At 38.8% G+C, this 15,738-nt stretch overlaps 1 protein-coding gene and 1 pseudogene across 1 annotated transcript; both read right to left on the bottom strand.

Annotated features, from left to right (window-relative positions):
* LOC126058398 (olfactory receptor 4C15-like) lies at window positions 1-927 on the bottom strand (annotated as a pseudogene).
* A 12,886-nt stretch (window positions 928-13,813) lies between these two features.
* Window positions 13,814-14,743, bottom strand: LOC126058397 (olfactory receptor 4C6-like). Its single transcript, XM_049853480.1, has one exon. The coding sequence runs from the start codon at window positions 14,741-14,743 to the stop codon at window positions 13,814-13,816; it is 930 nt and encodes a 309-aa protein (XP_049709437.1).
* Between the last annotated feature and the right edge of the window lie 995 nt (window positions 14,744-15,738).

Raw genomic sequence — 15,738 nt, 5'->3', positions numbered from 1 at the left:
TCACCAGAAACCCAGCAATCTGGTCCATAATTTCCTCATGGCATTTTTCACTTCCTTATTCCTGAAAGTATAAATCAAAGAATTGAGCAAGGGAGTTACGAAGGTGTAAACTATGGCCACCATCTTGTCAAAGGAGAAAGCAGATGGAGGTCGGGCATACACAATTATGCATGGGACAAAGAATAAAACCACAACAGCAATGTGAGATCCACAGGTGGAGAGAGCTTTCCACCGCCCTTCAGAGTTATGGGTTCTTAGCGAGAACAAGATGACACAATAGGAGATGAACAACAAGAAGAAGATTATGGTGCAGATAAGTCCACTACTGGCAACCACAAAAAGGCCAAGGATGTGAGTGTCAGTGCAGGCAAGCTTCAATAATGGGTACAAATCACATAGAAAGTGATCGATAACATTGGAGCCACAGAAGGGCAGCTGGAAAGTAAAGAGACTTTGTATCACAGAATGCAGAAAGCCCCCTGTCCAGGCTACCCCCATCAGGATACCACAGAACCTCCAGTTCATGACAGAGGGGTAGTGCAATGGCTTGCAAATGGCCACATAGCAGTCATAGGCCATGGCGGTGAGGATAATCACCTCCACTCCAGCAAAGAAGTGCTCAGCAAAGAGCTAGGTCATACAGCCCTTGAAGAAGATGGTTTTCTTCTCATAGAGGGAGTCCACAATCATCTCTGGTGCAAATGCAGAGGAATAGCAGGCATCCAGGAAGGACAGGAAGGCCAGAAAGAAGTACATGGGTGATCTCAGGAGTGTGGGGCTGCTGACAATGGTCACCACAACTAGCAAATTGGCCCCAACAGTTGCAATGTAGCAGAACAAAAATACAACAAATTCTATTTGTTGAACACTTGGATTCCATGAAGGACCCAAGAGGACGAACTCAGTTACAAAGCTTTGGTTTTGCATATTTCAGAGGAAAAGGTGGAAGCTAACACAGTGATCATATAGAATCTGAAATTATGAGAAAGATTTTTGTCTCAAACCAGTTGATGATATTAGTTATTAGTATAGTCATCGAATTTTTGGTGAGTCCATAATCAAAATTAGTTTAAGTGCTTCTGTTGTTTTTAAAAATACAAAATTAGAAATTTCTTGAGGCATCAGTCAGAACTGAGGTTAAACTCTTTAAAACAGTCAGGCTTTCAGTATGGGGGAAGGGAACCATTCACATGTGGTAGGGATGACAAATAGTTTTTAAAGTGGGTGCCAGCTTTGACTTGTTAGTTGTGGCTACCTAGAGTGAAATGTTGAGGAGGATTCTGAAGCACATCCAAGCTCTGAGGAAAGGAGGACTATAATGTATTAGTTATGCCTCCCATTGACATGGCATGGGAACCAGGATGACTTGCATGGGAAATGCATCTCTCTCCAGGAGACTGCCTTACCTACAAATAAAAGAACAGCTAACATGCATTTTAACAGGCAATTGGAAATCATGCCTACTCCCCCAAATATTTCTTTAAAAATCTGATCTGAACTGGGCCTTTAAGATGAATTAATTCATTTCTTATCAAAAATAAAGACCAACAGAAAATTCCCTAACTGTATGTTTAACAAAAATAAGGATGCATTCAGTTTTGGGTTGTCTTTGTTTTTGTTTTAGTCATCATTTTAAAATATAAACAGAAGCCGACAAAAATAATAAAACTCACTTCAAAGTGTTCTGTTGATGACTGAGTGAAATAATGCAAGGAAAAAAGCAATTGCTCAGTGTCTAGTGTCTAGGATACTGTCAATGTGAGGTCTTATTATCCCTATTTTACATTAGCTAAGTTATGGTTTGAGAGTTTAAGAAATTAACAAAAGGTAGATCTGGGATTTTCTGGTACCACAGCCAAAGTCCATTCCACTGGATCCATAAAGAAAGCAGTGAGAATGTTTCATTTCTGGGAGAACTTCAGAGTAAGGATGGCTTTTCTATGCTCACCACACACCTCTCAATGTTAAAACCTTCTGAGAAACTCCACATGATTTATAACCAGAAGGTATTGGCCCGACTCTATATATACACACATACGCATGAAATACATATACAAAGGGCAACAACCATAGAAGTAAAGAATAGAAACATGTTCAACATAAGCCAGTCTTTATTAATTCTTTAATTAATTAAGACTGTATTAATTCTTAACCAATTACTTAAAAAATGTGGCTCAATACGATCAAGTGCAAGTCCTCACAGTTTATTTGTTTCACAATTATATAACATTATTGTAAAATAGTTCATGCATTGCTTACCTAAGCATCTCCTAAGACTACGATGAGGGCTAATTCTGAAAATGTGAAGGTGTTGCTTATGGTAAAGAAGTGTTGCAGATTGTGGTTATTATTATCTCACTCAGTAAACCAGCTGCTTTCCCCATAGAAAGCATTTCCATGACTCAACCACATAATTACTTCAACTTCTGACTTCATTTTCCATAGGTAGACACAGCTTTGAAGGATGAGTGTGTCCTCCTTTATACCTATAACAGAAATTTATCACTCAAATCATTTAAGTAATTACATGTTTGCTAAAGAGATGAATAAAATACTTGCAGGGCTTATATCAGTAAATTGATTTTGTTGAATGCCACTTAGAATTGACAAATAAAATTAATGTCATCTGTTTGCTTTTAAACAGCCATTTTCCTTATGTTCCCAGGGACCTAGGCAATCCTAAATTGTGCCCGCACAGATAGCTCCATATCTAGCTGCAAGTGGTTACCCAGAAAACAAAGCATAAAACAAACCCAAAAGGGTCATTGGGTCTGTCAACAAACATATATTAAAATATAAAGATTATCAGTAGAATAAAGGGTTAACCTAACCACAGAAGGCCATAACCACAACAGGCCAATTTGTTTCTCAGGATCCATAAGGCTTCAAACACTAAGAAATTGTACCAATGGGGTAAGACTGAGTGCTCTAACTTGTTCAATGGACTGAGGAAGTGCTTACCAAAAGTAAGTAACAATTTACCCCAGGAAGCGAGTTGGAGATCTACCCTATATCACAGGTAGCCCCCACCACAGAAAGCAATTATTATATGATAGAGCCAGAACCCCTGAGCCAACAGACCAAATTGTTAGAAAAGAGAAACAAGAAAATGCCTCCCAATCATGATCTTAGTTCTTTGTCTTTCCCTTAACCAACGATAGTCTGTAAGTCACTTATAGGTAATTATTCCAAGGATTGTAAAGAGACAGTTGAATCTCCCTGACTCTTAATGAATCTGCACCTGTCAAAATTGTATAAAAAGCATTTATTGATTATCCTTCTTTGGATTTTGGTTTGTTTGTAGCCTGAGTGCTTACAGTCATTTTCCCTTTTTTGTTTTCTGATATGTCACAATAAAAAACTCTGTTGCAGAAGGCGTTAGTGAAAGTTATCACTCTACAACAGATATAGGATACGACAGTGGTCAGTTTAGCCTAGGACAAAAGTAAGGGAGACAATGAAGTGAAATAAGTAAGAACATCAACTCCAGAGTCATACAGGCTTGGGTTCATATCCAAGCTCTTCTATTAAGTTATGCCTAATGAAACAAGTTACTTCAAATCCTTGGTTTCCACTTCTGAAAAGTGAGCTAATAAGAATGCCTATTGATAAAATCAGATAACACAATACACATAAATACATTCAACAGGAGATCAAGACCCCAGAGCACTGACACGGAGAAGAATTGTCAACATTTTTACTTACACTTAATTCTCCCGTAATCATGAACAGGGCCGACAAGTGCTTTTACTGATAAGCTCTTTCCCTTCTTCTTTTATTAATTTAAAAATGGAAATCATTTTACTTGGTCACAGTGTAGGTATGCCAATTTTTTTAATGCATAGAACTTTTGAATGACCTTTGTAATCCTTTAGTAGCTCTCTAACCCACGAGTCTACGTCTACTTCAGGCAGCTTCTTTATACAAAGAAAATCAAGTCGTCTGTAAATTAATTGATGCCAATTTATATTAATGATTAAATAATTCTGAAAATGCAAAAAAGTGAATTATAAATCTCACCATATATCATGTTTTTTTGAAAATTCTGATGTTGCCAATCTCCTATTCTTTGTGGAGAAAAGTCCATTCAGTGGCTGGATAAAATGTGAATGCCACTTCCAAGTCTTATTTCTACATCTAAGAGAGAGAGAAAGTCTTACAGGCACACTAGGCAGAGAATGTTCACCACTGCTTCTCAAGTGCTGTTTCCAATTTGGTGTCATGGAACAAAACACAGAGAAGCAAAGGTTTCCTCCTTTATTTCCAACTGGAATTTAAAGAGGTTTCCCTGAGAGGACATGAACCTGTAGAACTGCCTCTCAGTTGCCTCTCGGGGGTTTGAAAAGTTTCAGTCAGCATGATTATCCGAGATACTTTTACATGGTTTGAAGTACTTAAACATTGGCAGAATTGCGACGTCCCAAATCAATTGGGAATTTTTTTTTTTAATCTCCTTGTTTTATAACTACCCCTGAGATTCTATGTGAAGATGTTTTCACTTCCCTTTTTGTTCCGGAATATAGCAATGTGTATGCTGGAATGGAAACCCCTATGTTCTTACGAAATGCAAGAGCTGAGTTCTGGAATAAGGCACAACATCTATCCATGAGGAGTCAAAAAAATATTTTTAACAATGAGAGCAGTAACACATTGCTTCTTTGATGATGTAACTGATTCAGTAGAGAGGGAAATATGGATGAAATAATAGACAAAGGAGATTCTCAGACAAAAGTCCTGTGTAAGTGGTGAGGAGATGAAGTCACATGTAGAAGTATAGAAAGACTGGTTGTCTTTGGCAAGGGTCACAGATACTTCATTTACAGTAGCAGTTAAAAGGCAGCATATAAGTGAATGGATGCTCATAGACTGATAGATACAGTTGTGCGAGTCTCAGAAGCTTTCTTTTGATGACTTAAATTATCTCCGTGAAATAGAATGTTCATCTAGTGTTTCCAATTAAGTTTGATTTTTCTGGTAGTTTTTTAGGTGGATATCTTTTTTCAAATTAAACTATCTGTTTCCACTTTATTAAACATTTTTATCATGGGTAGCGGTGAATTTTTCAAATTTTAATATAGAGATAATCATGTATTTTACAAGCTAAGGTTAGGAAACCCAAATCCCTATAGGAATCCTGGTGGCACAGTAGTTAAGCATTTAGCTGCTGTCTTAGTTATCTAGTGCTGTTATTACAGAAATACCACAAGTTGATGGTTTTAGTAAACAGAAATTCTTTAACTCACAGTCTAGGAGACAAGAAATCTGAAATCAGGGCACCAGCTCCAGGGTAAGGCTTTCTCTTTCTGCCTCTTCTGGGGGAAGACCCTTGGCATCAATCTCCTCCTGGTCTAACAGCTTCTTAGCACAGGAACCCCAGGTCCAAAGGACGTGCTCCAATCCTCATTCTTCATTCTTGGTGGTGTGAGGTCCTCTTCCTCTCTGCTCTATTCCCTCTCTTATATCTCAAAAGAGATTGAATCAAGATACAGTCTAAACTTATGGATTGAGTCCTATCTTACTAACATAACTGCCCCTAATCCCGCCTCCCCGCCCCGTGCACCTGTCAGTCTGTAGTATTGTGGGGGCCTCCATGTTGCTGTGATGCTGGAGGTTATGCCACCAGTATTCAAATACCAGCAGGGTCACGCATGGGGAACAGGTTCCAGCTGAGCTTCCAGGCTAAGACGAACTAGGAAGAAGAACTTGGTGGTCTACTTCCAAAAAGAATTAGCCAGTGAAAACCTTATGAATAGCAGCAGAACATTGTCTAATATAGTACCAGAAGATGAGTCCCTCAGGTTGGAAATCACTCAAAATACAACTAGGAAAGAGCTACCTCCTCAAAGCAGAGTCAACCTTAATGACAAAGATGGAGTCAAGGCTTCTAGACCTTCATTTGATGATGTGGCATGACTCAGAATGGGAAGAAACAGCTGCAAACATCCATTAATAATCCAAACATGGAATATGCACAGCATGGATCTAGGAAAATTAGAAATTGTCAAAAATTAAATGGAACACAAAAACATTGATATCCTAGGCACTAGTGAGCTGAAATGGACTAGTATTGGCTATATTTTGAATTGGACAATCATATGGTCTACTATGCTGGGAATGACAACTGGAAGAAGAATGGTGTTGCATTTATTGTCAAAAAGAACATTTCAAGATCTATCCTGAACTATAACGCTCTCGGTGATAGGATAATATCCATACACCTACCAGACCAGTTAATATGACTGTTCTTCAAATTTACCCACAAACCACTAAGGTCAAAGATGAAGAAGTTAAAGATTTTTACCATCTTCTGCGGGCTGAAACTGATCAAACATGCATAGATAAATACTGATGATTGGAATGTGAAAGCTGGGAACAAAGAAGAAGGATCAGTAGCTGGAAAATATGGCTTTGGTGATAAATATGGTGTCAGGGATAGTGTGATAGAATTTTCAAGACAAATGACTGATTCATTGTAAATACCTTTTTTTCAACAACATAAACAGTAACTATACACGTGGATCTCACCAGTGAAATACATAGGAACCAAATTGACTACATATGTGGAAAGAGATAATGGAAGAGCTCAATATCATCAGTCAGAACAAGGCCAGGAGCCAACTGTGGAACAATCAATTGCTGATATGCAATTTCAAGTTCAAGTTGAAGCTGAAGAAAATTAGAACAAGTCCACGGGAGCCAAAGCATGACCTTGAGTATATTCCACCTGAATTTAGGGACCATCTCAAGAACAGATTTGACTCACTGAACACTAATGAACTAATATCAGACTAGCTGTGGAATGACATCAAGGACATCATACCTAAAGAAAGCAAAAAGTCATTAAAAAGACAGAAAAGAAATAAAAGACCAAAATGGATGTCAGAAGGGAGTCTGAAAGTTGCTCTTGAATGCTGAGTAGCCAAAGAGAAAGGAAGAAATGATGAAGTAAAAGAGCTGAACAGAGGACTTCAAAGGTTGATTATAGAAGACAAAGTAAAAAATTATAAAGATATGGGCAAAGATCTGGACATAGAAAGCCAAAAAGGAAGAATATGCTCAGCATTGCTCAAGCTGAAAGGACTGAAGAAAAACTTCAAGCCTTGAGTTGCAATATTGAAGGATTCTACAGGGAAAATAGTAAGCAATGCAGGAAGCATCAAATGAAGATGGATAGAATGCACAGTCACTCTACCAAAAAGAACTGGTCTATGTTCAACTGTTTCAGGAGGTAGCATATGATCAGGAATAGATAGCACTGGAGGAAGAGGTCCAAGCTGCACTGAAGGCATTGGTAAAATCAAAGGTCCAGGAATTGAGGGAATACCAATTGAGATGTTTCAACAAATGGATGCAGTGCTGGAAGTGCTCATTCATCTATGCCAAGAAATCTGGAAGACAGTTAACTGGCCAAGTGACTAGAACAGATCCACATTTATGCCTATTCCAAAGAAAGCTGATACAACTGAATGCGGAACTTATTGAACAATATCATTAACATCACACGCAAGTAAAATTTTGCTGGAGAGCATTCAAAAGTGGCTTCAGCAGTACATTGACATAGAACGGCCAGAAATTCAAGCAGGATTCAGAAGAGAACATGGAACCAGGCACATTATTGCTGACGTCAGATGGGTCTTGGCTGAAAGCAGAGAATATCAGAAAGATATTTACCTGGGTTTTATTGACTATGCAAAGGAATTTGACTGTGTGGATCATACCAAATTATGGATAACATTTTGAGGAATGAAAATTCCAGAACACTTAATTGTGCTGATGAGGAACCTGTACATAGATCAAGAGTCAGTCCTTTGAATAGAACAAGGGGATATTGCTTGTTTTAAAGTCAGGAAAGGTGTGCCTCAGTTTTGTATCTTTTAACCATTCTTATTCAATCTGTATGCTGAGCAAATGAAACAAGAAGCTGGACTATGTGAAGAAGAAAGGGGCATCAGGATTGATGAAGACTCATTAACAACCCACAATTTGCAGATGACAGAACCTTGCTTGCTAGCATGAAGGAATCTTGAAGCACTTACTGATGAATATCAGAGACCACAACCTTCAGTATGAATTGTGCCTCATCATAAAGAAAACAAAAATCCTTACAACTGAACCAATAAGCAACACCATGATAAATGGAGAAAAGATTGAAGTCAAGGATTTCGTTTTACTCGGATCCACAATCAACACCTGTGGAAGTAGCAGTCTTAGAAGCAAGGATGGCAAGACTATGTCTCACATACTTTGGACATATTATTAGGAGGGAGCAGTCTCTGGAGAAGGACACCAGGCTTAGTAAAGTAGAGGATCAGTGAAAAAGAGAAGACCCTCAACCAGATGGACTGACACTGTGGCTGCAACAATGGACTCAAACATAAGGATTTTGAGGATGGCGCAGGATTGGGCAGTGTTTCGTTCTGTTGTGCATAGGGTTGCTATGAGTTGGAACTGACTCGAGGGCACCTAACAACAACAACAACAACAACTTGGAGGATGCATAGAACAGATAAAAATGTGTGAGATCTAAACGATAGGTAATATTACATGAATGGTCAGAACAACTCATGTAATAGAAGATGTAGATTCTGAGCCCACTTATTTTTTTTTTTTTTTAACAGTGACTTAAACGAGACAGAAATGTATTTTCCTCTTACATAAAGGAAGCCTAGGGGAAGTTGTATGGGGCTGGTATGGCAGCTCCACAACATCAGGATTACAGGCTCCTTCTGTTTTGCTTTTCTGCTAACCTTAACACACATCCTTATGGTCCACCATCGCTGCTTGAAATTCCACCAAAATTCCACAGTCACAGAATTACCGTTTATACTATGACTTCCATTTACACTTCATTGGCCAGAACTTAGTCATGTGGCCACACCTAGATACATGGGATTTTGGGAAATGTAGTCTTTCAGCTAGGCAGTAGTATGTCTTAAACAAACAAACAAAAAAAGGACAAAACAGAACAAAACCTGTTGCCATCACATCGATTCTGACACATATCAACCCTATAGGACAGGGTAGAACTCCCCCTTCGGTTTCCAGGGTTGTGGTCTTTATGGAAGCCAACTGCCATATTTCTCTGCTGTGGAGCAGCTTTGCTTCATAGCCAAGCATTTAACCGTGGTGCCACCAGGTTTCCTTAGTTATGTGTCTGTGCTAGTACTATAAAAGGGCGTTCTAGTACTAAAAGGGAAGAGAAGAAAAGGTGTTATGGACTGAATTGTGTCCTCAGAAATAAGTGTTATAAATCCTAACCCCAATACCTGTGATCATAATCCAATTTGGGAATGTGTTTTCTTCGTTGTGTTACCGAGGCTGTATTAGCGTTTGCCAACCCGGATTAATCTGTTGCCCACGAGAGGATTCTGACTCGTAGCAACCCTACAGGACAGAGTAGAACTGCTCCATAGAGTTTTCAAGGAGTGCTCAGTGGATTCAAACTGTCAACCTTTTGGTCAGCAGTCGTAGCTCTGAACCACTAAGCCATCAGAGTTTGCATTAACGCAGGGTATGTCTTAAATCAATTTCTTTTGAGATATAAAAGAACACATTGAGCAAGCAACAAAGCAAATAGTTGGGGGAAGATAAAAGCCATGCCACATGAGATGTCCAAGGAATAGAAGCTGAAAGACAAAATGACCTCCCTCTAGAGCCAGAAGAGAAAGCCTTCCCCCATAGCCAGCACCTTGAATTCAGAGTTCTATCATCCTAAATTGTGACAAAATAAATTTCTCTTTGTCAAAGCTGTCCACTTGTGGTATTTCTATTATAGCTGCAGCAGATAATTAAGTCAATAAGACTTCTGCCTCACCATGATTGCCTTAGACCAGAGATTGGCAAACTATACACTAAAGGCCAAATTTGGCTTTCCACCTACTTTAGTTATTTTTTCTTTCTTCCTTTTTTTTTAATTGTGACAAGTATATTTATAACAAATCATTTGCCATGTCAACAATTTTTACACGTACAGTTCAGTGATATTTGTGTTGTGCAACAATCACTATTATCCATTTCTAAATATTTTCTTCATCCTTAACAGAAACTCTGTGCCCCCTAAGCAATGACTTCTCATTTTCCCCTCCTTTCTGCCCCTGATAACACTAATAAACTTTATACACTTGCCTATTTTGTAAATATTTCATATAAGTGGGATCACATAATATTTGTTCCTTTTGTAACTCACTTATTGCAATCAGCATAATGTTTTCCAGCTTCATCCATGTATCAGGACTTTACTTCTTTTTATGGTGAGTAATACTCTTCCTTATGTATGTAACACATTTAGTTTATCTATCTGAGCCTGCTTTTAACATTAGGAAAATTATCCAACAGATCAAAAATATTTAAGGTGAGGAATCTCATTTTGGTCCCTCCAGTTATTAAATTCTGTAGATGAAATAAGAAAATGATCATCATAAGGTTCTTACACAGGCAGACATATCATGCTGTCACATACTTTTTCTTCTTCTTCGACATGGAGCAAGGCGAATAAGTATAAAACGAATCCAGGTATTTAATTCTAAAATATTGTAAGCAGACAGCAAACATTATATTCTACTATTTTTTTATAGGTATAACAAAAGTTAAATGGAAGCTATGTGCAAAGGTCTCGGTACTAAGTTTCTAGAGTCATCAATAAACCCACGAAAGATTTCTTTTTTAGTTGTTATTCCAATAGAGTCATGCTGATGTCCGTGTTCTTTTTGGACTTAACGGTTAAAAAATAATAGGACCCCGCTTAACAAGACCCTGCCTGGTTTCCATATCTCATCCTGTACCAGATTCCCCCTTACCCTCTGTGTACCAATTTACCCAGATCTTAACTTCAGGCTAGTTGCTGCCTTAGGATTTCTGCATAAGCTTTTTTTTTTTTTTGGCCTGGGATTCTTTACCCATTGATTTGTTTCATGCTCCTTCTATCTCATCATTCAGACCCTAATTTAGAAGCCACCTCTCAAAAAAGACCCGTGTCCACCTAAATAGAATGCCCTTTCAGTCACACGTATACCACTCTATTATAATTTACTAAGAGTCTGTTATCACTATATGACTTTATTATCATCTTACATATATTTTTGTCTCCTCTATTGGAATGTAAGCTCCAAGAGGAAAGCAAAGCTGATTGTCATATAGACCACTGTATACCCAACACAAACTCAGCAATTATACATCAATAATGAATAAACCTGGTGGTTAAGAAAAATTGTTGGTGGTTGTTATAGCTAGATAACTACTGTACATATCAATTTTGTACTTAAAAATGTTGATTTAAATGCTGTACGTTGTTTCAAATACTATAACTGATCATTACAATTATTGTCATCATATATATCACATATATTTGTCTTAATAAGAAAATGATAACAATGTAAAATCATGCTATGACCTTTGACTTCCCATAGACCTAGTCAGGGGAGACCTTTAGAAAAGAAACAGTCTCTCTCTGGTGACAGCTTTTCCACAACAGGATCAGGGAGAAAATAAACAAACACCCTTTGTATTTAGAAACCCACATCTAGAAGGTAACGGCAGGAATCATTCTCCCACAGTTAAAAATAAAATAGGACAATATCATTTCTCTTGTCCTATATCTGTTGCCCTCAAGTTGATTCTGACTGACAGCAACCTTAGAGGACAAAGTAGAATTGTCCCATAAGATTTGCTAGGCTGTAATCTTTATAGAAGCAGATTGCACATCTTTCTTCCCCAGAGGAGCTGGTGGATTTGAAACATCAACCCTTCAGTTAGCAGGTGAGTACTTAAGCAATGTGCCACCAGGACTTCTTTCTTGTCCAATAAAGAATGAATAACTTCATGACACAGGCACTGTCGTTGTTGTTTGTTGTTGTTAGGTGCCGTCAAATCAGTTCTGGCTCATAGCGACCGTATGCACAACAGAACGAAACACCACCCAGTCCTGAGCCATCCTCACAATCGCTGTTATGCTTGAGCTCATTGTTGCAGCCGCTGTGTCAATCCACTTCATTGAAGGTCATCCTCTTTTCCACTGACCCTGTACTCTGCCAAGCATGATGTCCTTCTCCAGGGACTGATCCTTCCTGACAACATGTCCAAAGTATGTAAGACGCAGTCTCACCATCCTTGCTTCTAAGGAGCATTCTGGCTGTACTTCTTCTAAGACAGATTTGTTCGTTCTTTTGGCAGTCCATGGTATAGTCAATATTCTTTGCCAACACCACATTTCAAAGGCGTCAATTCTTCTTTGATCTTCCTTATTCACTGTCCAGCTTTCACATGCATATGATGTTATTGAAAATACCATGGCTTCGGTCAGGTGCAGCTTAGTCTTCAAGGTGACATCTTTGCTCTTCAACACTTTAAAGAGGTCCTTTGCAGCAGAGTTACCACGTGTCCGTCAGTTTGTCATACTGTGGGCGCTTGCGTGTTGCTGTGATGCTGGAAGCTATGCCACCAGTATTCAGATTCCAGCAGGATCACCCATGGAGGACAGGTTTCAGTTGAGCTTCCAAACTAAGACAGACTAGGAAGAAGGACTGGCAGTCTACTGAAAAGCATTAGCCGGTGAAAACCTTATGAATAACAGCGGACAAAGACACTAGATTCTAAAATCTCTTGACTCCTGCATGAGTGACTCTTAGTCTGTTTCTGTAAATGATAACAAAAGGCAGTGGAGAATTAACCACATGGGGCAGCTCTACTCTCTCCTGTCGGGTTGCTATGAGTTGGAATAAACTCGACAACAATCAGTTTTTTTTTTTTTTTTTTTAGAGAGGCTTCCATATTAAATAGCACACCACTAAAAACTGAGATTATGCTTGCCTTCAAAAAGGACACTTTGTAGCACAAAAACCAGGAGAATTCTGAATTCTAACTCCTTAGCTTTTTATATGTATTTATCTTTCCCAATTTTTCCCAACCATTGAATTTAAAAAGATTAAAAATCAACTACTAAGTCTCTTTTAGACTGACATTTATTGAATAATATTTATTAAGCATGTGCTAGTTGACTAGAGGAGTCCCTTAGTGGTACAAACGGTTAATGCTCTCTGTTATTAACCAAAAGTTTGATGTTTTAAGTCCACCCAGAGATGCCTCAGAAAAAAAAGGCCTGGCAATCAACTTCTGAAAAAAATCAGCCGTTGAAAACCCTACAGATCTCAGTTCTACTCCGACACACATAGGGCTGTCATGAGTCAGAATCAACTCCATGGCAACTAGTTAGCTAACTGGAAGTGTATGAACCACTAGGTTTACAACGTGAATGAATAAACACCACCCCTATCCTAACAATTACAATTTTGTGGAGAAAACAGAGAAAATAAAAACACACTTACTTATAAAGTTAAGTACAGTTTCTGCTTATTTATCGTTAAGGATATAAATGGGATGGAAAGCTAGAGAATAACTGAAATTACTAGAGACAAGACTTCTTGAGGAGGTGGGTGGTCATCTGAAAATGAAATTATATATATATATATATATATATATATATATAGGATTGAGGCAGATGAAGCATCTGGAGAAGGAGATGCCATCAGACAGAAGTGTGAGAACAAAAGCCATGAACTGGGAAAAGGTCGAATTCTCCAAAAATCAGTTAAAAAAAAGAAGAAAAGACAAAGGGGGCTAGAGCCTTGTGAAAATGATGAAGTACAAAAGGTACCAGAGAGGTAGGCAGCAATGTGGTTAGGCAGAGTACTGCAGTGTCTTGAGCAGATTTGTATGCTTAAAAGATGCCACTTAGTATTGTACATGCAAGAGATTTGATTGAATGGGGAGGATGAGACCTCACGGTACCTATAGGAGAAATTTGTTCTTGGCATGGAAGCTAGTGACAATCCAGGATTTGTTGCCTCTTCCAGAGTTTCTTCATAGCATTTTTCACCTCTGCGTTTCTCAGGGTGTACATCAAGGGATTTAACATGGGTGCAACAATGGTAAAAGACAGAGCCATTGCTTTGTCTATGGGATAAGTGGCCACAGGTCTCACATACAAGGAAATGCATGGCACAAAGAACAAGACAATCACTGTGAGGTGGGAGCCACAGGGGGAGAGGGCTTTGCACCGCCCTTCAGAGTTGCAAGATTTTAGGGAGCAGACAATGACCACGTAGGAGGCAACGAGGATAAGGAAGATGGCCACACACACCACCCCACTGTTGAGGATGACCAAGAGGCCCAGCATGCACGTATCCATGCAGGCCAGTGTCAGCAATGGAAATAAATCACACTTAAAGTGATCAATGACATTGGGACCACAGAAGGGTATTTGGTACATGAAGAGAAGCTGTATGGTTGCATGCATGGACCCGCCTACCCAGGCCCCTCCCAGCAGCAGGCAGCACACCTGAGAATTCATGATAGTCATGTAGTGCAGGGGCTTACAGATGGCCACGTAGCAATCATAGGCCATCATGATGAGAAGGATGATTGACACCCCACCAAAGAAATGTTCTGCAAAGAGCTGGATCATGCAGCCTTCTAGGGAGATGGTAGTACTGTCAGAGAAGGAATCCACAATCATCTTGGGGGTTATGACAGAAGAATAGGTGGCATCCATGAGTGAAAAAGAAGTAAGGAAAAAATACATAGGTGACCTCAGACTCTGACTTGCAGTCATAGTTACCACAATGAGTAAGTTTCCCAGTACAGTGGCCACATACATGATTAGAAACACAGCAGAGAACATTTTCTGTAGCTCTGGGTTCTTTGTAAGACCCAAAAGAATGAATTCAGTCACATTGTCTTGATTTTCCATTTACTGTAGGCTGATGTAATCACACAACTATGAGCTGGAAAATCTGCAAGAGCAATTTTTTTTAATTATTGTAAAAATGTTATAATACAAATGCAACATTTGTCAATTCAATATTTTTCACATGTACAATTCACCGATAGCAATTACATCAATTGTGTTGTGCAACCGTTACCAATATTCGTTGCCAAATTTTCCATTCCATTAACAGAAACTCAGTGCTTCCTAAGTAATGATTCTCCCTTTCATCCTCTCTCCTGTCCCTGGTAGCTACTGTTAAACTCTGATCTCTATGCATTTGCCTATTCTGGGTGTTTCATATTAGTCAAAGGATGTATAACATTTGTCCTTTGTAAAAGCAATATTATTACTTCTTTTTACTTTGCTTTAGGTGAAAGTTTACAGCTCAAGTCAATTTCTCATTCAAAAATTTATACACATTTGCAAACCTCACAATATGACAGCAATATTATTTTTAATTGATGAGCACCAGGTGTTAGGCATTTTTTGTGCCCCATATCACACCCTCTTGACCCATCTTTCCAACCATTGCCCTCGCAGCCAGCTGTTCACAATTATAGCCTGACAGTAGCTTGATTCTACAAATTGATCCAACACTACCTCCTCTCACAGTCACATCTGTTGCTTTCTGTCCATGCACTTGCTACTTGAGATATTTTGGAGACCCTGATACATCATTCTCACACAAACACACACTTAGAAATATGAGGGATTTCACATTCCAGAGGGAAACTCTTGATCATTTGGATATAGGAGCCAGAAGATAAATGGTAACCAGCTCAACTCAACCTTGGGTTAACTTGCTTTCCTTCCCTCTTTCACTCTTCCCAGTTCCTCTATCCTGTTTCCCAGAATAAATCACCTACATACAAGCTCTTCTCTCAGCCTCTTCTTTGGGCCCAAGCTAGAACGCTGACCTTTAGTAACTTGACATCCAAGAACTTGGGAATTTTCATGTGAATTTTCATTCATTTATT

The sequence above is a fragment of the Elephas maximus genome, chromosome 14 (genome assembly GCF_024166365.1).
Source record: "Elephas maximus indicus isolate mEleMax1 chromosome 14, mEleMax1 primary haplotype, whole genome shotgun sequence".
NCBI lineage: Eukaryota > Metazoa > Chordata > Mammalia > Proboscidea > Elephantidae > Elephas > Elephas maximus.
The sequence above is the reverse complement of the archived record's forward strand: the minus strand, read 5'-3'. Positions and strand labels throughout refer to the sequence as shown.